Genomic DNA, 24,468 nt, shown 5'->3' on the forward strand with positions numbered 1-24,468 from the left:
GACACCTATGAGCCCCACCCACACCATGGTACTAGGGATCTCCGGTGGGAGCTCAAGGTCTTGATGACTTTGGGGCAGTGAGTGAAGGTGTCAGTCACTGGTGAATGTCGTGGAGGCAGCTCCCTTCTCTTCCGGAATGCTTCCTTAACCCCCAACCCAGACCACACCCCCAGCCCATGCTGCCATCACAGCCCTGAGACTCTGTCGCTTCCTCCTCCGTCCCCCTCCGCCTAAACATCTCCCAGAACTTGGAAGAAGGACACTTACTTGTTGTCTGGTAACTCAAGGACAGTGTGGAAGAGGGTGCCCATGGGAGGGACGATCTCAGGCAGGCTATTCTCTCTCCTTTCCTTCCGGGCAGGGTGATTAGTAGCTAGGCTCCGGGCCTGAGCTTCCTCCAGACTCACCAACTTCATTGGCAGGGAGAGGGCTGGCAACGTCAGGCTCTTCATGATCGGCCGGTTTTCTGTAAAGAGGAGAGAAGAGCTCATAGACCTCCTGGGAAGAGGCCTGGGCACTGGCTCCAGCCAGAGCCCCCATCCACAGCCCCTCCATTCCTGACCGCCTGACAGGGGCTTCTCCTGGGCATGGTGGGGTCTATAGGGCAGAGACTACACTCTGGGGGATCTGACAGCCCTCCTGGCCGGACCAACCAGAGGGCACACAGGGGCTCCAGAAGGTAGCCTGCATTCCTGTACTTTTCAGACTATTCATTCATTCATGCACACAACAAATATACTGAGCACTTACTGTGGGCCAGAGCGACAGTAGTGGGCATTTGCCCCTGGGAGCTGCCTAATGCTTTGGTCAGGCGGGAATGTGCGTTCAGCCACAGAGGCAGCCCCACTCAGCTAGCATAGGGCAGGATACTGCCGCTCCTCGCCGCAGCTGAAGAACACAGGCTCCAGGGGCACTGAAGGTTGGAGCCTCGACTTTCCTGAAATTACCTAGCCTTGGATCTCTGCAGTAGAAAGACATTTTATGGCTATGCTATTCCCTAAGAGATAAGTGGCTTTTTATTCACTACCTAATCATCTTCAAGTGTATGCAAGCCAATTCTTTCCTCGTAAGTTTTTTTAAAGAATGGAAGTGATGATGACAGATCAGTGGTGTCCACGATTATCTCTTTTCTCCAAGTCAATATATTTTTCAAATTGGGGCAATCTTGTACCGCCTGTCTCCAGCCAGAGACATTTGGCAATGTCTGGAGACATTTTCAGTTGTCACAGGTGTGTGGGGGAATGCTACTGGCGCCTAATAGGTAGAGCCTAGGGATGCTGCTAAACATCCTACAATACACAGGGCAGCCCCTCGACAAGAATTATCCAGCGCTAAATGCCAGCAGGGCCAAGGCTGAGAAACTCTGATCTAAGTAAAAACGAAGAGGTCTAAGTTTGCCTCTACTTAGTATTTTGGCAACCTTGCCAGTTTTCTGTAACTTTGGAAGGGGTAAAGAGACTCAAGGGTAATTGGGACCAATTGACACTAAGAAATCACTTTTGGTGTAGGACTCAGCTAATTTTCAGAAAGCACCTCGATGGCACTATTTCTCTTTGCAGAGCATGACCCTCTCTGAGTGAAATAAAACCACTGACAAAAGGCCTTGCAGACAATGTGACTGTATGTGACTCTGGGGCATTTCCAAGGAGGAGAGTGTGGCCGTCATTCAGCAGGACTACAGTTAGATAAATCTGTGATCCTAAAGATTTTTCAGTGAAGTTTCCAACTTTAACCCAGTTTTCCCACTTAATCCAAAGGAGATTAAAAATATTTAAATGTAATTGACTCAATATTTGTTCATAGATCCTAGATTATTTACGATTTTTTAAAACTTAATTATTTATTTACTCAAAACATTAAATCATTCTGGGAGCAACTGGAACAACAAGAAAAACATACAGTGCAGGATCAGGAAACCTAGCACCCACCTCTTGCCATGATTCCAGGCTCCAGTATACTAAGGCCTACTCATCATTTCTGCTTAGACGTTCAATAGGCATCTCCAGCTTTACATCTCATAACAGAGCTTGTGATTTTTGCTCCTTATCTCCAAACTGGTACCTCCTCCCATCCTCTCCAAATCGGTAAATAGCACCACGGATCACCCAGTTGTGTAAGCCAAACCTGGAGTAGGTATTTTTCATTGATTCCTGTCTTTGATGTACCCCTTCTCCCCCACATCCAGCCTATAAGCAAGTTCTGAAACTCTACCTCCAAAATATATCCTGAATCCAGCCACTTTCCTCCTGTCCACTGCTAACATGCACAGACAGTCCCCAACTTCAACAGTGGTTCAACTTACAATTTTTCGACTTTAGGATGGTGTGAAAGCAATATGCATTCAGTAGAAACCGTACTTTGAATTTTGATCTTTTATCAGGCTAGTGATACTCTGTACAATACTCTCTCGTGATGCTGGGCAGCGGCAGGGAGCCTCAGCTCCCAGTCAATCACGCGATCACAAGGGTAAACAAGCAGTAAACTTATAACCATTCTATTTTTCACTCTCAGTACAGTATTCAAAAATGACATGAGCTCGTCAACACTTTATTATAAAATAGGCTTTGTGTTAGATGATTTTGCCCAACTGTAGGCAAGCGCAAGTGTTCTGAGCATGTTTAAGGTAGGCTAGGCTAAGCTATGATGTTCAGTAGGGTAGGTGTATTCAATGCATTTTTGACTTAACGATATCTTCAACTTATTGAAGATACATTTATTGGGGCATACGTTGAGGAAGATGTAGTCCAGGCCACCATGATTTCCCTCCTGACTTCTGCCATAGCTCCTTAACTGGTCTCCCTGCTTCTAGCCTTTCTGTCTCTGCTCCACACAGCGACCCAGATGCTCAGATCCCGCACGCCCTGCTCAAACACTTCCAGTGCTTTCCCCAGCACAGAGGACAAACCAAACTCTTAGCATGACCGACCAGGACCTTCCATCTGCTTTCCCTCTCTCCTCTTTGCCCACTGACACAGTGGTCTATAAAAATATACAGTAAAATTTTTTCCATGTATACTCCCATTGTATACACATATATATAGTTGTAAATTATACATATATACCACTGTATTTGTTTTATGTGTAATAGAAAACATACAACATCATAGAAATTACAAAGTGTACAATAAAACCAATGGAAAAGAATTCTAATAGTTTCTTCCAACACCCATACTTTGGTACTTTGGTCTTTGACGTCCCTTGGGTGGGGCACCCCACTTTGGAGATTGCATTTCTGTAGCTACACTGGCTGACTTTCTGCCACGCGATGAGCTCCTTTCCACCTCAGAGCTTTTACACTCCCTGTTCTCTGTGTTTGGAACGTTCATCCCTCAGATCCTCATATGACTGGTTTCTTTTGTCATTCAAGTCTCAGATCAAAGATCACTTCCTCAGAGGCCATGTCCACTCTGTACCAAAATTACACCCCCAAGTCATTGACGATCGCATTATCCTGCTGTACTTTCTTCCTGGCATTTATCGTCTTTGAAGTGATAATGTATTTATCTGTAAACGTATTTATTGTTTGTCTTTGCAACCAGACTATAGCTCTATGCAGGGCAGTAGCTTTGCCGTTTTGGACACTGTCCCCAGTGTCTGAAACAGTGTCTGGCACATAGGAGGTGTCCAATACTACATATTTATGTTTTAACAAACCTTGGCATATCACAATCTCTCTGGCCTCATTGCTCTCATCTATCAATTAAAGGTGTTGGATTCTATGACTTCTAAAATCTTTCCGATTTGAAGTAGAACCCTATTTCTAAATCTCAAATTCCAGAGTGTATGACTTATTCCATTTTGTGTAAACATTAAGTATGGTACCGAAGTCAATAAGAATTCATAACAAGAATATTTAAATGAAATGCACTGAATAATAATTATTGGAGGCAATCAAGAGTTAAAGGCTCAAGAGGAAATTGGATTTCAATATGCAGGACAAAAGCTGATTAAGGCAACGGTCATAAAAAGAACAGGCATTTCCAGGTTGGAATTAGGAACATCCTTAACACTAACAGTCATGAATGGAATCTGCTGTCAAGAAGAACATTTCCCAAGAGTCATTAATTCTCCACAATGGTTTATTTATCTGTTTAACTATTTTTTCCTCTCAGAGTCAGCACAAGGTAAGGAAAGAGCACAGGCTGGAAGATTTAGGTTCAGTGTTCAGTCCTACCAGATACTAAGCTTTTCTGGTTCTCTGGTTCTTCATGTATAAAAGAGGGTTGATAACTTTATGATGGTTGTTGCGATAAGACCATGAGATGATATATGTGGAGTGCCCGCCATGGTTCCCAGCACAGAATAAGTCCCCAGTAAATTATTGGTTGACTCAAAAGGATGAATGAATGAAAGCATATTATTTCTCATTTACTTTCAAAAAGGATTTATATGCTTACAATAAAAAATACATCCGTAATGTGCGAGTTAAAATAAAGATAAAAGAAACGTCAGCCACTCCTAAGTATATAGCCAAGAGAATTGAAAACATATGTTCACACGAAAGCTTGTACATGACTTCACAGCAGCATCGTAATAACCAAAAAGTAGAAACAACCCATATGTCCGTCAACTGATGAATGTATAAATAAAACGTGGTATATCCATACAATAGAATATCATTCGGCCATAAAAAACAGAAATACCGATACATGAGAACATCTGCTAAGTGAAAGAAATCAGTCACAAAAGACCACATATTGTGTGATTCCACTTATATGAAATGTGCAGAAGAGGCAAAATCCACAGAAACAGAAAGTAGATTAATGGTTGCCAGAGTCTGGTGGGAAGACAAAATGTGGAGTGACTGCTTAATGGGTATGGGGTTTCTTTTTGGAGTGATGAAAATGTTCTGGAATTAGATAGTGGTGATGGTTGCACAATTCTGTGAATACACTAAAAACCACTGAATTGTACACTTTAAAATGATTAAAGTGGTGAATTTTATGGTATGTGAATTTTAAAAGAAAGATCATAAACCACATGGAGGACAGGATGGGGATGGGAACAATTACACCAGAAATCAAAATTTGATATTAATTGCAATTGATTACTTTGATGGTTATACTTGATTTTCCCAAGTATATTAGCCAAAGTAGAAAAGAATGTTTTGATCAGCTAATACAAATATTTTGCAGATACAGCTCTCATACACCACTGGTTTCCAAGTGTGGGCCCTGACCAGCAGCAGCTCCATCACCTGGAAACGTGTTAGAAACACAGATTTTCGGCAGCACTCCAGACATGCTGAATCAGAAATTCTGGGGATGAGATCCAGTAATCTGTGTTTCAATAAGCCCTCCGAGGGCTTCCCTGGTGGTGCAGTGGTTAAGAGTCTGCCTGCCAATGCAGGGCACACGGGTTCGAGCCCTGGTCTGGGAGGATCCCACATGCTGCGGAGCAACTAAGCCCGTGAGCCACAACTACTGAGCCTGCGCGTCTGAAGCCTGTGCTCCGCAACAGGAGAGGCCGCGACAGTGAGAGGCCCGCGCACCGCGATGAGGAGTGGCCCCCGCTCGCCACAGCTGGAGAAAGCCCTCGCACAGAAACGAAGACCCAACATAGCCAAAAATAAATATAAATAAATAAATTAATTAATTGAAAAAAAAGAAAAAATAAGCCCTCCCAGTTATGTGATGTATGCTAATACTGGAAAATCACCTTCACACAAATGGTAGCTACCAGGCTTATTGATCAGCTGGATTTTTGATTTTTACAAATTAGGCTCATATGAGTTCAATCAGCATAAACCAATACCAGTGCATTCCTAGGGTTAATTATGTTATTATGAGACTACAGGACTGAAACATCATATCTTGCCTCTCATCACATCCAGCGTGAAATAGCTATATTTTTCTTGTATATAGTGGGTTTCAATGCTAGCTAGTCTCTGCATACACGCACCCACACACTCATTGCTGTATGCCTAGTGCCCTATGCAGGGCAGGACAAAGTAAGCACTCAAGAAATGCTTGAGAAAAAGACAAATATTATATGATACCACTTATATGTGGAATCTAAAAAATAGTACAAATGAACTTATTTACAAAACAGAAACAGACTCACAGACATAGAAAGCAAACTTATGGTCACCAAAGGGGAAGGAGAGGAGGGATAAATTGGGAGTATGGGATTAACAGATACACACTACCATATGTAAAATAAACAACAAGGAAAAAAAAACAAAAAAACAAAAACAAAAAACAACAACAAGGATTTACTGTATGGCACACGGAACTATATTCAATATCTTGTAAAAAACTATAATGGAAAAGAACCAAAAAAAGAATATAGGTTCATATATATATATATATATATATATATATATATATATATATACACACACATACACACACTTCGCTGTACACCTGAAACTAACACAATATTGTAAATCAATTATAGTTCAATTTTTTTTAAAAAAAGAAATGCTTGCGAAGAGAAGGCATTCTGAATATATATGTGAGTATGAATAGGACGCCTCTTAATTCATTCACTTAAGACTTCTGAAATATCATACTGAAAGTAAAGATGAAATCTCATAGTCGGAGGAATATTGCCAGTGTCTCTAGCTAATAACTGGAAGAGTTTAAGTACTCCCTAAAAGCAACAGAAGGTTTTCCAGTTCACCACACCACATTCGTGGGATAGGCCATGTATGCAACTGATCAGAAACATGCTAGAGCCACACGCACACATACCACACTTTTGTTGCACAGGCACACATGTATGTACGCACGATCCCCAAACACACGCAGTGTAGTCAGCACACACACACAGTTGACACTGAGAGCTAGATCCCAGCCCACCCTAACTTATTCTTGAGCCCCATGCCTAAGGCAAAGAACGGTGATTGGTAGGGTGTATGCCAGAAGGAGCCATTACCATCGTTCTCCAGAGACCCAGGTGCACCGTTGTTAAAGATTTGATCCACGTGATTCAGTATGAATTCAATCACCACCTGCTGGACCCGGACTGCAAGGAAGGCTGCATCTCCATTGCAACCAGTGGCTTCAATTTCTTTGGACCTGAACCATGGAAGAAACGCATTCAGTGAATGAGCCTGCCCTAAGCATAAGGGGGAGCCAGTGGGCCTTTTGTACAAGCCCCCAGTTTCTAAATGTATAGTTTGTTAATTTGTATTACTTTAACTATTTAAGATCAATTAAAGGGACTCTCCAAACAAACTGAACAAATTCGAAACAGTTACCAGGTATTATACATTGCAAAACTGTAAACACTATATTAGTGAATATATAGGAATTGATTTTTTTCTTCATAGGATCTTCTTCCGCCTCCACACAATTGTTCTAAGGGCAGGTCATCATTTATGAAGTCATATGAAGCAGTTGATTCAGGTTATAGCCAGCTAGGACCCCACCAAAACCAACAAAAGCAAAGGAAGCCCCAAAGACCCAGAAAGGCCTTTTCAGGAAATTATAACATACAGACCCATAACATTGGCCACATCCTGGTAATAGCCAGAAGATACCTCTGGGTTCCAGAGTTTCTATGGTTAGCAGGCAAAGGCTATTAAAAATCACATTTGGGCTTCCCTGGTGGCACAGTGGTTAAGAATCCTCCTGCCAATGCAGGGGACACAGGTTCGAGCCCTGGTCCGGGAAGATCCCACATGCCGTGGAGCAACTAAGCCCATGCGCCACTACTACTGAGCCTGCGCTCTGGAGCCCGCGAGCCACAACTACTGAGCCCGCATGCCACAACTACTGAAATCCGTGCAGCTAGGGCCCGTGCTCCGCAACAAAAGAAAACACCATAACGAGAAGCCCGCGCACTGCAATGAAGAGCAGCACCCGCTCGCTGCAACTACAGAAAGCCCGCGCGCAGCAGCGAAGACCCAGTGTGGCCAAAATAAAATAAATTGAAAATTAAAAAAAAAAATCACCTTTAATTCCCATGTGTGACAACCACTTAGCCAAAGGTTTGTCTACAAGGGGCTTTGGTTTTGAAGAGTCCAGTCTTCGTTTGAATGGGGGGCTGCTTTGAGCCCACTGGGGTAGTGAGGTGAGGGGTGGTGGTTACCTGAGGAGGTTTGGTGCCCACACCAGGGCCAGGTTCCTGGCATGCATGTTTGTCTTGCTGCTGAAGGAGGCGATGTGGGCCAGGTGTCGAATCAGGTATTCCAAGGTCCTGTAATGGTTCATTTTTTAAAAAGCAAAGTAAGAAACTTTGGAGCCTGTGTGAAGCCTGAATCTGGAGATAATTTCTAAAGTTTGAGTTTAAGAGACTCTAAAGTATTTCTATCTCATGAATTTTGGAGGACTATCAGGAAGATATCAAGATAGATGGAAGCAATTTTCTTAGCCTCAGGAATACTGGCTGTGGGTGGGGAAGAGGCGGGTTTGACAGAAGTCAGCTGAGGCCCTTGGCGCACCAGCCAGAGACAGACTAGGGGACTCACATCCCTTGGAGCCTGTGCCTCCTTTCACCCGGGGCAGCACTGCCTCATACTGTCTTGAAATCGGGCCTCATCTCAGCTTTTATTGTAATTCTCGCACCTACGGGTACCCTGGCACTTGTTAGGGAGCTCATTTGATGGATGAATAACATCTGTTATTGCTGGGAAGCCCTTATACCACATCAAAACCCGCCCCCCTGGTAAAAGCTGGGCAGGCTTAGGGAGCAATGGGAAAGGTGGTAGGATTAGGGGCTACATTGTGAGAATGAAATGAAAGGATGAAATGATGGAAGGGATGGTACTGATGAGCAGACAGAGAGATCAGTCAGCCAAACGCTCAAGAGCAACAGTCAAACCCTGTTTAAAAACCATCTTGGTTTCCATAGATTTGGTTATGCTATGAACCTCGGCGAGAACCTAGACTATCTCTGTGAGGCTGGCTTGTGTGATCAGAATGATTCTTGTGGGACTCTGAGGGGTGCTCTGAAAGTAACTTAGACGTGGGCTGTCCCTTCCCGCCAATGTCTCTGGTCAGGCACCAACTCACTCTGATAAAAGTGACCTGTTCTCTCCCCTCAACCTGCCCTGGGAAAGCCACTGTCCACTGAATTTGTTCCCTTTTATGATGCTAGCCCGCATCTATGGTATTACATCACATTGAGAGGCTGTGAATTTCTTTTACCAAGGATTCTTACCTGTAATGGGATGGGGGGAGCTCCTGGATAACATTCTGGATTCGGGCCAGTTGGCCTTCTTCCGGGCAATGGGACACCGCCTCCTGCAGAGAGGAAATGAAGCAGTCCAGTGAGTGCTCGAGAAGGGGGACATCCACGTGCGTCTGCGGGTTTTATTTAGGCTTCTGGTACTCCAGTCTCCCAACCATGCCTAGAGATGGTCCTTCCAGGAGGCATGCTTTTCTAGAAAAAACAAACCACCTGAAATCTCTGAGGGTTCATGATGGGAGGTGTCTAACAATGTGGGCACACGGGGTCTCTGCGCCTCCTCAGATGTTCGGTAGGTATCTGGTAAAAAAGGTGTGGAACCTTGGGTGTGTCCCGTGTGGCAGAGAGAGTCACGGAGACTCACCCTGGGAGAGAGAAACAGAGACAGGGAGACAGAGTGAGATGGAGATGAGAGGTTGGCTCCCTGTTTACTCAGCCAGCTATCTTCTGGGGTGCAAAGAGCCACTCCCCACCTAGCCTGAGACTATCCCTCGACCCGGCTGCCTGTCGTTGATGCTGGGAAGCAGGAACGACGTGAAGCCGTGCCTTCTCAGCAGGATAAGAGCTTTGCCCCTGAGACCTGGTGGCCTTGTCCGGACTTGCTCTCTGGTTGTTTCCTGTGTGGGTATTTGGTTCCCCCCTCAGCCCAGGCCCTCAAGGAGAGGCTGGGGCTTCAGTAAAGGCAGTGTGGTCACAGTCCTGCCCGGGGCTCCCGCACAACACAGCTGTCCCTGGGCAGATTCCCCTGTGTCCCGTCCTAAGACTCTGTCCCGCCTGTCCTCAGGCTCAAGGGCCCCTCCCAGTGCAGTGGCCGAGTGCTCAAGACTGCCAGCATGGGAACCATACCTAAGTTCAAGGTCAATGGTAATTACATCTTTTTTTTTTTTTTACTGAGGTATAGTTTACATATATTAAAAATGTACAAATCTTCTGCTACAGCTCCCTGAGTCCTTTCATATGCATAATAACTATGTAATCCCACTCAGGTCAAGAGATACTTGAAAAGGGGCTCCTAAGCTCACTTCAATCCTTGTGATCCTGAATTCATAGGCATATGTGACTTACACAGTTTTGTATTTCCTCACAGTGCTGGAAACTTGCTTTGCATTTATATATAATGAAAAGTATAATCAGAAAATATATTCTCTAATCTGAAGATCCTAACTGTGGTGTGGTTTTCTTATGTTGTTCAGTCATTCACTGTCATTTCTTGCTTGCATGCAAAGGCTGAAGTTCAAACCCTCAGTAATGAGAATTTTAAGGCACAGAAAAGTGGAAGGAAATGAACTTTTTGGCGCACCTTCTGTTTGCTGGACCCTATCCTAGGCCACACTTGCTGTGTCTGTTCTGGTCTCACTTGGAGGAGAACTCCAACACGCTCCCCCAACCCAGACCTTCCAACCCCCCTCGCTTGTCTCCATTTTTTCCCACAGCACTTGCCATCATTACTTATACATGTAATGTACTCATTTATTAGGCTTATTGCTTGTTGTCTGTCTCCCTTGCTAGATGTAAGGTCTGTAAGCGCAGGGACGTGATGAGTCCCAGTGCCTAGGACATGCCTGCCACACGGTAGGAGCTCCTTGTCGATCTGTTGGATTACCCGTGCTCCATTTCCCTAAGTGGGACATCATGCCAGAGCTTTGACCACCAAGTTGTTTTTGTTTGACTTTTTTACTTAATTGAAGTAAAGCATTCACAGAAGCTAACAATTTTCAAAGGCAATCAAAAATTTCTATGTGGGAAAACTAGATTTCATTTCCTAATCAGAAGTGGGGAGAAATTCGGGGCTGGGAGGGTCACAGTCACAGGTGTCTCAATCTTCTGGTGGGTTTGCAAGCCTGCGAACAGAGCCGGCATAAGCATGATCTCTGTGGCAATCCTTGCTTTTTGAGACGTGCAGGATGTAGAGGGTGAGGACAAGCATGGGGCCTGGAGTAAACACCTGACACCTCTGCTCTCTTCCTGCGAGCTGTCATTTAGAAAACAGATTTGTGGAGAAGACCCTGACTCCCAAGACAGGGAGAACCTCATAAAGCAAGTGAAGGGAGAGCTCAGGGGAAGGAGGGGCGGAGGAATGCGGGCGTGGATCCTCCCACATTCTATCCTGCGAACGGGGAGGAGAGGGAGGCCTCTCTTCCTCTCTCGGCAAAGCTGGGATGAGCTTTGCAAAGCTGGGATGAGCTTTGCAAAGCTTTGCACACACCCCCTTCCCAAGCTTCCCCCTCTTCCCCCCACTTTCTAAAAATGTGTCTGGGGAAAAAAAGGTGTAGGTCAGTTCAACAGCCCTCATGGAAAGTTCCTTTAATATTTTAGGAAGATGTTAGTCACCTTTGTTCTGAGAGGCTGGGCGGGCTCACCCCTGATGCCTGCAGGTCCCATTTGGGACTGGTGTTCATTTCACTATTTACAGCCTCTCCCCATCGCACCCCAAACCTATTTGGAAACTCTCTAGATCTTCGTTTTTCTCCCAGAGGGTCTGCTCACTGCAAAGCTATTTTTCAATCTCTTTGTGTTCCCCCATTAGGAGAGCAGAATCCATCAGTGGGGAATTGAGGGAAGGGAGTTGAAATTTTGCCCATCCCAATTTTTTGCCTGAAAGAGAATTTCACTCAACATTAGCCAAGCCAATCTTGTTAATAGCTAAACCTTAAAAGATCTAGGTTGACTCTGTGACTATTTGTTCTCTTCCAATCAGTATCCCTAAGACCAGCTTCCTGCCCTTTGAAGACTCTTGCGAAGGCTGGACTCCAGTCCCCTCTGGCGGGGCCCAGGCTCTACTCTCCTCTGCTTACCTGAATACCACCTCTACCCCTGCCGCCCGGGCAGGCCCATCACCAGGGGGAACAAACAACCCATGGCTGTCCCTTCCAACTGCGCCCAGCCGCAACTCAGTTTTTACCCTTTATTTTGTATTAATTATTTAAAAATTATTACGCCACCTTTATTATTTTTAATTATTTTAAGCTGTTAGGTTAAAAAGTAATTCATGCACATGATTTTAAAAATGCAAAGCATTCAAAGGAATACACAGAAGAAAGTTAGTCTGCCTTCCAACTGCAGACCCTCAGTCTCCAGAGACAACCACTGTTCTCTTCCAGACAGTCATTATACCTACCTGTCTTTGTCACACCCATGGCGGCAAGCACAACTACGTGACCTGACCCATCTGCAAATTCCCTGTCTCCCATCATTTCCTCCTTGCCTGCTCCCTATGGGCCATGCTGGCCTCCATATATTCCCTCAAGCAAGCTCGGCATGTCCTCGACTAGGGCCTTTGCACCTGCTGTTTCTTCTCGGCACCCTCTTCCACCAGATATTTACACAATTTGTTCCCTCACTTCATCCTTGTCTCTGTTTAAATATCACCTCATAGAGAGACCTTTGATTATCCTACAAAATAGCAGTCCCCATCATTCTCTGTCCTGTACCCTGCATTAACTGGCTTCGTAGTGCTTATCAACAGTTCAGATTATAGAGCTTTGCTTTAAATTCGTTTATTGTCTATCTCCTTCATTAAAATGTAAGTTTCACGAGAGCAAGGATTTTATCTGTCTTGCTTACCATTAAACCCCCAGCACCTGGAACTGTGCCTGCCTGGTATATATAGCAGGTGTTCAACAGACATTTGTTATATGAAATGAGTAAGTGAATGAGTCCGTATTTTGCTTTGTATTTGGAAATGCCAGAAAGCCCCATTTTGGCCACACTTGCAGGACACTACCATCGAGAACCAAACCTCCTGAGTGAGGAGCACCAGCTTTGCCGAGACAATTCCCCTCAACTTTTGGCTCCTGGCAGGGTGACCAATCAGCACAGTTTGTCTGAGATTGAGGAGTTTCCTGGGACACAGGACTTTTCAGAGTTAAAAGTAGGGGAGTCCCTGGTAAGCCAGGACAGTTGGCTGCTGCCCCATTGGCAGACATCTTGAGCTCACAGCCAGTCAGCCTCTGCCTGATGCCACACACCAGTGGTCCACCCCCGGTGACACTTCAGATGACATGTGTGGGTCAACCAACCTGCCAGCAAATGTTTACTAGGTAACAGTCACAACATTCTCCAGTACCTGGAGAGCTGGGAAAGGAAGCACAATAATGAATAGAATAAATACCGTTTCTGTCCTCAGGAAGCTTACAGTTTAATGAAGGAGTCTGATACACAAAGACATAATTTCAATATAAAATTTAATACCTCTCTAAACTGCCTTCTCTAAAAATCCTAAATCAGCAACTTTTCTCTATCTTGGATGTAATAATTTTAGCTAAATCAATCTGACCCAAATTGAATTTTTCCTAAAATGAACTTTTCTTCTGATAAAAATAAAATGCAGGGTAGTAGGTTGAATAGTTGCTTCCAAAGATATCAGATCCTAATCTCTAGAACCTGAAAATGTTACCTTATTTGGAAAAAGAGTCTTTGCAGGTGTGATTAAGTTAAGGCTTTCGAGATCAGGAGATTCTCGTGGATTATCCAGGTGGACCCTAAATCCAATCACAGGTATCCTTAAAAGAGGGAAGCAGAAGGAGATTTGACACAGACAGGAGAAGGCAGTGTGACCATGGAGACGAAGATGGGAGTGATGCAGCCGCAAGCCCAGGCATGCCAGCAGCCAGCAGAAGCTGGAGGAGGCAAGGAACAGGTTTCCCCCTCGAGTCTCTGCAAGGACCATGGCCCTGCTGACACCTTGATTTCAGCCCAGTGAAACTGATTTCAGACTTCTGGACTCTGGAACTGTGAGAGAATAACTTTCTGTTGTTTAAGCCACCAAGTCTGTGGTAATTTGTTACAGCAGCCTCATGAAACTAATACATGTACTCGAAGGAAATAAAAAGCACCCGCTATCTCACCACCCAGACATAACTACTATTAACCTACTCACATGTGAAGCATTAAAAGAAGCAATCTGTCCGGGCTCCCCAGCACCAAATGTGAACACTGGCATCATTTCCTATTTAGTTGCCTACACTGCTTTTTTCCATTTAACTTTACATTGTGGACAGCAAATAGTCTTCAGAAATATGACTTTTCACAGCTACACAGGATTGAAAACAAGAGATTTATTATCATTTATTTAACCCATCCCTTAGTGTTAGACGTGTAGATACTCCCCAGTTTTGTTACTGTAATATGGCAGTGAAATATTTGTAAATCAATTATTTGTGTGTGCATCTTATTATTATTATCTTAGAATGGAGTCCTAGAATAGAGTTACTGTATTAAAAAATATGAGCATTTTAGGACTCTTGATAGTAATTTCAAATGACTTTCTGCAATGTCCAGCCAATTTACACTTACTTGCAATAGAAAACTATGAAAGAGCCAGTGTCACCACAGGCTAGGCAGCATGAAATACTAACATTTAAAAAATGTTTCTTTAATATGCAAATATATTTTTCTAATACATTTATATTTTTTAAGTTGGTTTTTATTTATTTTTTAAAGTTAATTAATTAATTAATTTACTGGCTGCGAGGCTTGTGGAATCTTAGTTCCCCGACCAGGGATTGAATCTGGGGCCTCGGCACTGAGAGAGCGGAGTCCTAACCATTGGACTGCCAGGGAATTCCCCACTTATACTTTTTAAATAATTATATTTCTTTTATGAATTGTCTGTCGAGATTCTTTGCTCATTTGTTTTGCAGGGTGTTATATGCTTTTTATTTTTTATTGATAGGAGTTTTATATAATTAAAAATATTAATCTCCTGTCATCTTTATTGTAAATGTTTTCCATAGTCATTTGTCTTTTAATTTTGTTAATGTATTTTTAAATAGAGAAAACAATAATCTATATGTAGTTTAGTTTGTTAAATTTGTCTTTGGTGATTTTTTTTTCCTTTGCTTTTATTCTTAGAAAGCCCTTCTCCACCCTGAAATTCGCTAAATGGTAAGAATGTAACTTGACTTCTCCCCTTTCCCATCACTTAGCCAATTTTCCTAACATTGTTTATAGAATTGTTCCTTCACCAGTTTGGGATGTTTTCCTTATTTCATATTAAATTATTTAATATCTGAGCCTATTTAAGAGCTGTTACATCTATTTTGAAAATAGTGTGGTAGTTCTGAGACAGAATGTTAAATCTTTACTTCCATTTACTAGCTGTACAAACCCAGGCAAAAGTCACTCAGAGCCTTAATTTACTCATCTGTAAAAGAGGCAATAAAACCTACTTCACAGAGTTATTTGAGGATTGAATGAAATAATATTTGCAATAAGCTTATCATATAGTAAGCACTCAATAAGTGGCAGATATCATAATTATTATTATTCTATTAATATTTTTCTAATTCTGTTATATTCCATTGAAATGTTATTCTACTTCAGCTGTGCAAGTGAGTTTAAATAAATCATTGTAAGAATGCGTGACAATGTAATAGAGCTGTTCCCATGTCCTTGGAGAAGGTTTGCTTATATTTTCATAATTCATCACTGTGATCAAAGCAATCTACTCAACGATAAATTTTTCTACATAGTTAACATCACTAGGTCCTACGTATGTAGAGCTCAGTTGTCACAACAGAACATTTTTGTTTTATTTCTTAGTGTCACTAAACTATGTTTAAATACAATGTTAAGTTTTCTTGAGACTTGACGACCAGAGGACAATAACATTGCTTTGGTATTTTTTGTCGCTGTGGGAGATAGAATGATTAGCAATGTCAGGGAACACAAGTGGGGAGAGATCAGCATGGGTTTTCTTCTGAGCCTCTAAACAAGATCTAGGAAGAAACTTGTATTTCTCAACTTTCTAGACAAGAATTCCTATCTACCCCCATCTATCATAGAATGAAATTTAGTTAAATTAGACTCATTCAGTTAGTTAACGTGATGATATTGTAGTCTTATTCAAGGATGAAACTGTATACTGATAAGAAGACTAAAACTATGCAGAAAACAAACAGAAAGTCTTACGCACAAATTAAAAGAACAGTAAGATATATTTTTGGTTGACTGAGATTGTCAAACAGTTTAACAAATTGAAAATACCCAGTGTTGGCAAGGCTGCAGGAAAAAGAACATTCTTGTCTCTCTACAGAACCATTTGGCAACATGTGACAAAATTTTAAATAAGCACTTTTTACTCAGTAAATCTTCTTCTGTGATTTTTTTCATAAGGATATAAATAGACAAAAGTATAAAGATATATGTACAAAAATGTTCACTATAATGTTGTTTATAAAAAACAAAGTGTTAAGAAACAAAAAGTCCTGGGACTTCCCTTGCGGTCCAGTGGTTAAGACTTCCACTGCATGGGGCATGGGTTTGATCCCTGGTCGGGGAACTAAAATCCCGCATGCTGCATGGTGCGGCACCCCCCCCCAAAAAAAAAGAAGAAGAAGAAAGAAACAAAAAGTCTAAATGTCCATCAGTAGGAAACTGGTTTAAGAAATCATTGTGTATATGAGAGAATACTCTGTAAAAATAGTGCCTCTCTGTATTTGTTACCATTGAAAGATGGTCACATTGTTGAATTGGCACCATTCCAAAACAGCAATATGTAGTAATGAGGAACAAAAGTTGGGAGAGAGAACGGGAGAGACAGAGAGAGAAAGACAGACAGAGAGATCTGTAAGGATGTCTCCTGAAATGTTAATAGAAAATATGCCTAGGACGTGAGATTTCAGGTGATTTATACTTTCTCCTTTATATTCTTCTGGATTGCTTTAATTTTTACAATAAAAATTTAGTTTGGTTTAGAAAAACAGAACACAACAAAAACACTATGCAAAGAGTAAAAGAATGAAGGAAATAACCCTGTGTTAATCGTAGTTGTCTTTGGTCTTTAAGAAGAGAGACCAAGGGTTCCTTTCTACTTTCCCCCATTTTCCAAATTGTCTTTTATTGAGGATGATTATTTTTATTGAGTATTATACATCATGATGATGATGATAAACTGACAGACACACGAGACCCACAATCTTTCCTCCTGGTTCCCGGGAAAGACTCCTCTGTGGTTGGAGGGTCAAAGGCTGCCGTTATTAATGACTTAGCCATGCAGAGTGGAGGCTCATTTGCCTTCTGCCTTAGATCTCAAGGTCCTCTTAGATCTTTAAAAGTCTCCTCAGCTGGTTTACGTTGGTTTTTCAAGTGATCAACATTTATGCCCACTTTTGTTTGTTTGTATGTTTTGACCTAATTTTTTTAATTAAAAAATTAATGGGGGGCTTCCTTGGTGGCTCAGTGGTTAAGAATCTGCCTGCCAACGCAGGGGACAAGGGTTCGAGCCCTGGTCCGGGAAGATCCGACATGCTGCAGAGCAACTAAGCCCATGCACCTCAACTACTGAGCCTGCACTCTAGAGCCCGCGAGCCACAACTACTGAAGCCTGCATGCCTAGAGCACGTGCTCCACAACAAGAGAAGCCACCGCAATGAGAAGCCCGTGCACCGCAACGAAGAGTAGCCCCTGCTCACCACAACTAAGGAAAGCCCGCATGCAGCAACAAAGACCCAATGCAGCAATAAATAAATAAATAAATAAATAAATAAATAAATAAATAAATTTATTTATTTTTAAAAAATTAATGTATTTTTAGTGGATAAGATTTTGAAAGCTGGGCTTCCCTGGTGGCACAGCGGTTGAGAGTCTGCCTGCCAATGCAGGGGACATGGGTTCGAGCCCTGGTCTGGGAAGATCCCACATGCCGCGGAGCAACTAGGCCCGTGAGCCACAACTACTGAGCCTGCGCGTCTGGAGCTTGTGCTCCGCAACAAGAGAGGCCGCGACAGTGAGAGGCCCGCGTACCGCGATGAAGAGTGGCCCCCGCTTGCCGCAACTAGAGAAAGCCCTCGCACAGAAACGAAGACCCAACACAGCCAAAAAATAAAAAAAAATTAAAAAAAAAAAGATTTTGAAAGTTAAAGTATAAAGAAGCAGGGAAAACTATCTATAATCCCATCATTGAAATAAATAGCTATTAATCTTGTGAACATCTTTCTTTTTAATCATGTCTTAATATACAACTGCGTACCTGCTTTTTCCAGTTATCATGGTGAGTGTTTCCCTGTATCACTGAAAACTCCTAAATCTATTTTAATGGTCCACACCCAATTTTTAAAAAGCATTCATTTATCCCTATATAATTTCAAATTGAAGTACATTTATATGCTCAAAATAAGTTCATTACAAGAGCCATAAGAAAGATTCCTTCCCATGGTTAGAGCCTAGATCTGGTCCTTACCAATAATTGCAACTCTTTCATAACCTTAATTTCAAACATCCCCTCTGACCACCCTACTCCAACAGTCTGCTAACCTCACTGGGATGAATGACCCATTGATCTACTTTTTCACTGTTATTCACCTGCCTTAGGCCCTCATTTCCCTTCTTATCTAGACAAAATTCTATGGTCAATTATTTCAATCACTCCCTTGCACACACTCTCATATCCCTCCTCCTCTTTTTCTAGCTAAGCCTCAACCTTGGTTAAACCCAACTCTTCACCTACTGTGCACCTCCCCACCTGCAGCCAAATGTCCAAGCCCTATTTTTTTTTTTTAATTTTATTTATTTATTTATTTTATTTATGGCTGTGTTGGGTCTTCGCCCCTGTGCGAGGGCTCCCTCCAGCCGCGGCAAGTGGGGGCCACTCTCCATCGCGGTGCGCGGGCCCCCCACCACCGCGACCTCTCCCGCTGCGGAGCACAGGCTCCAGACGCGCAGGCTCAGTAATTGTGGCTCACGGGCCCAGTCGCTCCGCGGCACGTGGGATCCTCCCAGACCAGGGCTCGAACCCGCGTCCCCTGCATTAGCAGGCAGATTCTCAACCACTGCGCCACCAGGGAAGCCCCAAGCCCTATTTTTAATGCTGTCTTTAAAGACATGCTCTAAGGGTGGGAGGGAGGGAGACGCAAGAGGGAAGAGACATGGGGACATATGTATATGTATAACTGATTCATTTTGTTATAAAGCAGAAACTAACACACCATTGTATAGCAATTATACTCCAATAAAGATGTTTTAAAAAAAAAAAAGACATGCTCTAAGCATTTATTCTCCTTTCTCATTTTCCTTTGGGGACCCTATTTGGTGACCATACAGCTGCTATACAGGTGTTCTGCTCTTGCCCATCCATCCACCACCAATCCAACTCACTGGCCTAACCTTCACTCCCTCTCGGCTGCTTTTCCCAGAATCTTTTCTCTTCCCAGCTTTCTGACCTCTCTGTTGACTTCTGTTTGTTCTCTCTCCCTTCTCTACCCACCTACCTCTTTGTGCAACCCCCAAAAGAAACACAGAAGGACTAGCCTGAAATGAATTAGCCATGGGGGTAGCATCTGGAGCCTCAGGTTCCTGTCCTGCTAGGGGGCAGAGTGACCTTGGGCCAGTCACTTCATTCTCTGGTTCTTAGTTTCCTCCCTATATAATGACACGCATTTGGTTACATAAATGTGGAGATGATTTAACCCAGTTCTTACACACAAACAAACATGATTCTGAAAATTTGAGAAAGGAAAAATTTAGCAAACAGTCCCACTACCCTACTTTCCTCACTGTACCATCCTACTTCCATCACCAAGATAATGGCAACCATCTGGTGAGTATTATTATTGTAATTTTAGTGCTGAAACTTTCCTTGGCCCATCCACGCATCCCACCCAGTAACCATAACGGAAATCCAAACACTCACCGTGAATTTCTCATAGAGCTCATAAGTCAGGAGGGGGTTGGGCAGCTCCCTAAAGTAGAGCTTGCAGAGGGAGCCCACACAGTGGATGTCCTGGAGGTACACTTCCCTTGTCAGATCTGGACATTGATCTGAGCCAAACTCTTGCCTGAAACAACACAGACAGAGACATAACAATCCCAGGAACATGTGTTCCATGTCAGCAGCTACTTGGCTGCTTAGGGGGGTAAAAAGACCCTAAACTGCTGATTTGACCATATTTTTGACCTTGATTCAAAAAAACCTTCTATTTCAGGCACAAGGAAGCTACAGGAAAGATTTCCACTTCAGGTCTGGATCTTCCCTGCAGAAGCTGCTGTAATTAGAAAGACATAATCCCATTCACAAATGGATTTCCCATGGCATTCTGTCTGTAGTCTCAATTATGGACAGTGGGGAAATATGAAAACAATTTTCCAAAAAAACCCTGTTGAGAGTTCAGTTTTTCCAAAATATTGTTTTAAATGAACTTCTCTTTCTTGGAGGAGAGACCAAAACCAGGGTGAGTCAGATTGTTATCATTCACGTCCACATATTCATGTCAGCAAACTTGTTTTATCTGGAGACTCAAACTCAAGGTTTGAGAACTTCAATCAACTCCTCTCTCTTTGATGCTGAATGGAAACTTCTAGGCTGCTTGATAGTGACTCCCACAGGACAAATGAGCTCATAAATATCTTCTTAAACAATCTATGGTGGGGTGTTTGGGAGCATCATCAGATTCCAGGCCTCATTTCTAATTAAAAAAGCATTTACTAACAAGGTTACATGAATATACTGCCTCAAATAGTATATATACTTACAAGTTAAAAATCTATTTAAAAGATGATAAATCTGAGCTTTAATGCAGAAGAGAAGTTAGCTTTCCTGAGAGTATTCATTTGGTCAAACATGTAGTGGTGACAAAGTCAACCGGACTCTCAGAACCAGCATCTTGAAACAGCTTGCTGCCCATTCTCCTGTATTCGGGTTCTGCCCCTTTAATAAAGGGAAGGGAAATCCCTGATGCTGTCAGAACCTGACAGGAACTGAGTGAGGCCTTGAAAAGAGAACCATGCAATGGCCTCAAATTCATAGGCATGTGTTTTTCTTACGAGGGCAGAACACAAACAATCTAGAGCTTATTCATTTAGTTAGCCAGAAATTTCCCTTGTCAAGGCTAAGGTCAGTCCTTAAGTGAAAAAGAATTGGCCATTGTCCAAATGTCCTTCCACGATACCAGCTACTGTGTAGTATGTTTCAGAGCTAAGAGTAAACTGTTAAAAATACTTGCTGTTGAAACTCTGAAAAATGTCACATGAGTAAATTAGTGAAATGATGTAAGCACATAGATTAAAAAAAAATTTTTTTTTTACAAAATTTTTTTTTTTAACAAAAAACCTTTGGCTGCAATAAACCAGTTATTTTTTTAGCAGCTATCACTTCTCTGGGAGTAAAAAGAATGTTTTATTCCTTTGGTATAGTTTCATGACAATTGAGATTTGAGGAGGAGGGGCAGAAAACTAAATAGGAGGAAGAAGATAAAAAAATGAATTACCTGCACAATGTAAATTTTACATATTAATCTTGTAACAAGAATGTTTTACTTGAAAAGTCTACATTTGTAACTAAAGAATATATAATAAATATATTAAAGTATGTTCTTTTTGTATTAGAGAACAATATTCAAAATACATAAACCTATTCTTTTAGTCATAGAACAGTACGTATGTTATATATAATGTATATACTCTATATATACACACTATATACACTCCCTTTATTTTACAGATATAATACATATAAAGAAGATTACTGTCCTCTTAATTCAGTGTGATAGAAATTTCTTCCAAAAAATTCTAGGATGCATTTTAGAATTGATTAGGATAAATCCATAGAATTGGAAATAGTTCCTCTATCAATAATTTTAAAAGTACAGGCATCAATTAGAGAAATGCACAATCATGCAGACTTCTGATTTCTCGACCAGATGAAATATCAAATGTTGAGTGTGTGCCAACAGCAAAACTCAGGATGACCTGCAAGTTCTGAATACCATGTAATGGGGATCTGAGCTGTGGGTAGGCAAGTGAGTAATAATAAATCATTTTTTCCAACTTGCAGTTTAAATCATTTGAGTTCAGTTGAACCCACCTAAGAGGGATAAATCTGGTGCAAGACATAGGAACAGATGAAAAGCCCTCAGGAGTTTTTGTTGGAAAGAATTACATCAGACTGGAGAGCTTCCTGATTAGATTAAGAAGAGTTAGGCATCTGAAAACATCAGCACTTGATCTTCTGCCCTGCCATCCTTCCCTCAATCCCTTCAGTTTTTAATACCCCCAACACCTGCAGATAGAGGTATGAACAGAGGAAGGATCATGGAAGAATCCTTTGGGGGGCTGTTCTTTGGCTTACCTTAGCCGTTGTATGTTTGAGGTGACTCCTGAAAGCCGATAAATTCCATCCACAATGCCGTGAGTCTCTATAAATTCTGCACAGCTCTTCAATACATATGGAACTATGCAAAGGAAAAGAAAAAATAAAGTATTAGGGATAAGTCTGACTGTCTTTTAAAGATAGCCTTTTAAAAATCCAGGTAACTTCAAAGAGAAGTAAGTATGGAATGCATATGAGCTACAAGTGGAAACAATTACTTGTAAATGGTAGATGATGTTCTTTGATATTTAAAAAAAAATCATAGGGTTTTGTTAAAGTTTGGAAAACCCATATGTTTTAAGAGTTAGGACTTTTCTTTTTTTAAGAATTTGTAAAATATGCTAACACTTAGATTTTTGAAACGAGCAGTGACCTTGGAAATCCCACAACACAATCTCCTCATGTCACTGGTTCTCCCAGTGTGGTCCCCTGATCAGTAGCACCAGCATCTCCTGGGAACCTGTTGGGAATGCAAATTCCCAGGCCCCACTCACACCCACTGAATCAGAAATTCTGGAGGTGGCGCCCAGCAATCTGTGTCTTAAAAAGCCTTCTAGGTGACTGTTATGTGATAAAATTAGACAACTCTTGCCTAGTCTACACATGAAGAAACCAAGGGGCAGGTAAATTTATTTACCTCACTCAAGAGTACTTGTTGCTTATGAAAAGTAATTAACACCTGGAAAAATGCTTATGATGTAGGTAGGTAAAAGAAGAACAAGGCACAAAATCAAATATACCCTGTGAATTCAGCTATGTTTAAAAAACTGCAAAGGGAAAAAAGATTGGAAGAATATCTGCCAAAATGTTATAGGTGATTTAAAGGTGTAAGTGTTTTTTTTTAAAGGTGAGAACCTCCCCCCCCCCACCCCGCCCCGGCACCACCACCACATGGGTCAAACCAGTCATTGATAGAATGGACCTCATATAAGGGACCAACATGGCCTCTCAAATTCCTGCCACTCCCGAAGTCCAGTGCCTGGGTAAAAGGGTCTGGCTATGCTGTTCTCTCCTCAGGGCTGAACCTGATCAGCCCAGCCAGCTCAGTGACCCAGAATGGCAGCCACAGGCCTTCTGGATGGCATGGAGAGAGTGGCAAGTCACTTGTCACTTTGGTCTTTGGACAGATCCACCGGAGGTCCCTCTGTGAGAGTGTTGTAGATGGTCTGGAACTACCAGAGCCTTGGGTGCTGAAGTCCTCAGGCACAGAGGTGGTATGGGAACTCCATGAACCAGGGCTTGGGCTGGCACTGTGCTCACTCCCCCAAAACATACTCAGTCCATTAATGCCTTGGATGAGACTAAAGCCAATCCATTAATGCTTAATGCACATGATCATACCCACACACAATACTAAGCTGGACTGGATCTTTACATGGGTCGATACTAGGTGTTCAGGCTCAACATTCTTCCTGGATTCTCTATTACCATACTTTCTAAACAACTCCCCCATCATTTCCTTCAACCACTAACTATCATTTTAGGTGCTGAGTAAAATTCATCATATTTAAAGTATTCCACCCACCTCGCAAAGGCTGTGCATCCCCAGAGCCTTTCTTCTCCAGGACACATCCATGTTTTGCCCCTGTCATTCATGACCAACTAGTGGGAAGCTTCTTAGTTACCCAAGGTGGAAAGAGGGCAGGAAGTAAACTTGGGATTGGAAATATTGAGGCCAGAGACCACAGAGGTGGAAATATTCCCTGTGAGTGAATACGGGGTAGGAGTGGGTGTGGCGGAGGAGGGGCTGTGAGTGTGGGCAGGGGTCCAGAGCCCCTACCTGGCTTCAATTAGAAGAGCTATACTTTGATCTATTTTATGAAATAGGGTTCTTGGTGAGAACCCTATTTATGCCTCATGCCTCTAAATAAATTTTATAAATAAATAAATAAGCAAACAGAGTTCCCATGCTTAAAAAAGCTGTATTGTTTAAAAAAAAAAATCCCTATTGTTCACAGTAGGTCGACTCTTTCCCAACCACAACAAGATGTTGTTCTGTAACCTGCCACGCAAAGTCATGGTCAAGAGCACAGGATTGAATGCCACACGGCCTTTGTAACCTTGGGCAAAATATGCAATAATTCCGTTTCTTAGTTTCCACATCTGCAAAATGAGGATAACAGTGATATTAACCTCATAGCTAGGATTGAAGTAATACTTGTAAATACTTAGCACAGACCCTGGCATATAAGCAGCATTCTACAATGACAGTTATATCTATTTGAAGCTCCTATATGATGTAGATTTAT

At 42.2% G+C, this 24,468-nt stretch overlaps 1 protein-coding gene across 2 annotated transcripts in view; it reads right to left on the bottom strand.

The window, feature by feature from the left end:
* Nucleotides 1–24,468, bottom strand: part of ARHGAP31 (Rho GTPase activating protein 31) — a 113,993-nt gene that overhangs the window by 25,148 nt on the left and 64,377 nt on the right. For both annotated transcript variants that reach the window (XM_057545278.1, XM_057545279.1), the window contains exons 2-7: nt 22,199–22,301; nt 19,766–19,910; nt 9,109–9,191; nt 8,038–8,145; nt 6,880–7,022; nt 268–466 (exon numbers count right to left, since the gene is read on the bottom strand). In XM_057545278.1, coding sequence (XP_057401261.1) covers nt 268–466; nt 6,880–7,022; nt 8,038–8,145; nt 9,109–9,191; nt 19,766–19,910; nt 22,199–22,301 — 781 coding nt within the window. The remainder of the gene's footprint in view (nt 1–267; nt 467–6,879; nt 7,023–8,037; nt 8,146–9,108; nt 9,192–19,765; nt 19,911–22,198; nt 22,302–24,468) is intronic.

Source organism: Balaenoptera acutorostrata, chromosome 4, assembly GCF_949987535.1.
Source record: "Balaenoptera acutorostrata chromosome 4, mBalAcu1.1, whole genome shotgun sequence".
Classification (NCBI taxonomy): Eukaryota; Metazoa; Chordata; class Mammalia; order Artiodactyla; family Balaenopteridae; genus Balaenoptera; species Balaenoptera acutorostrata.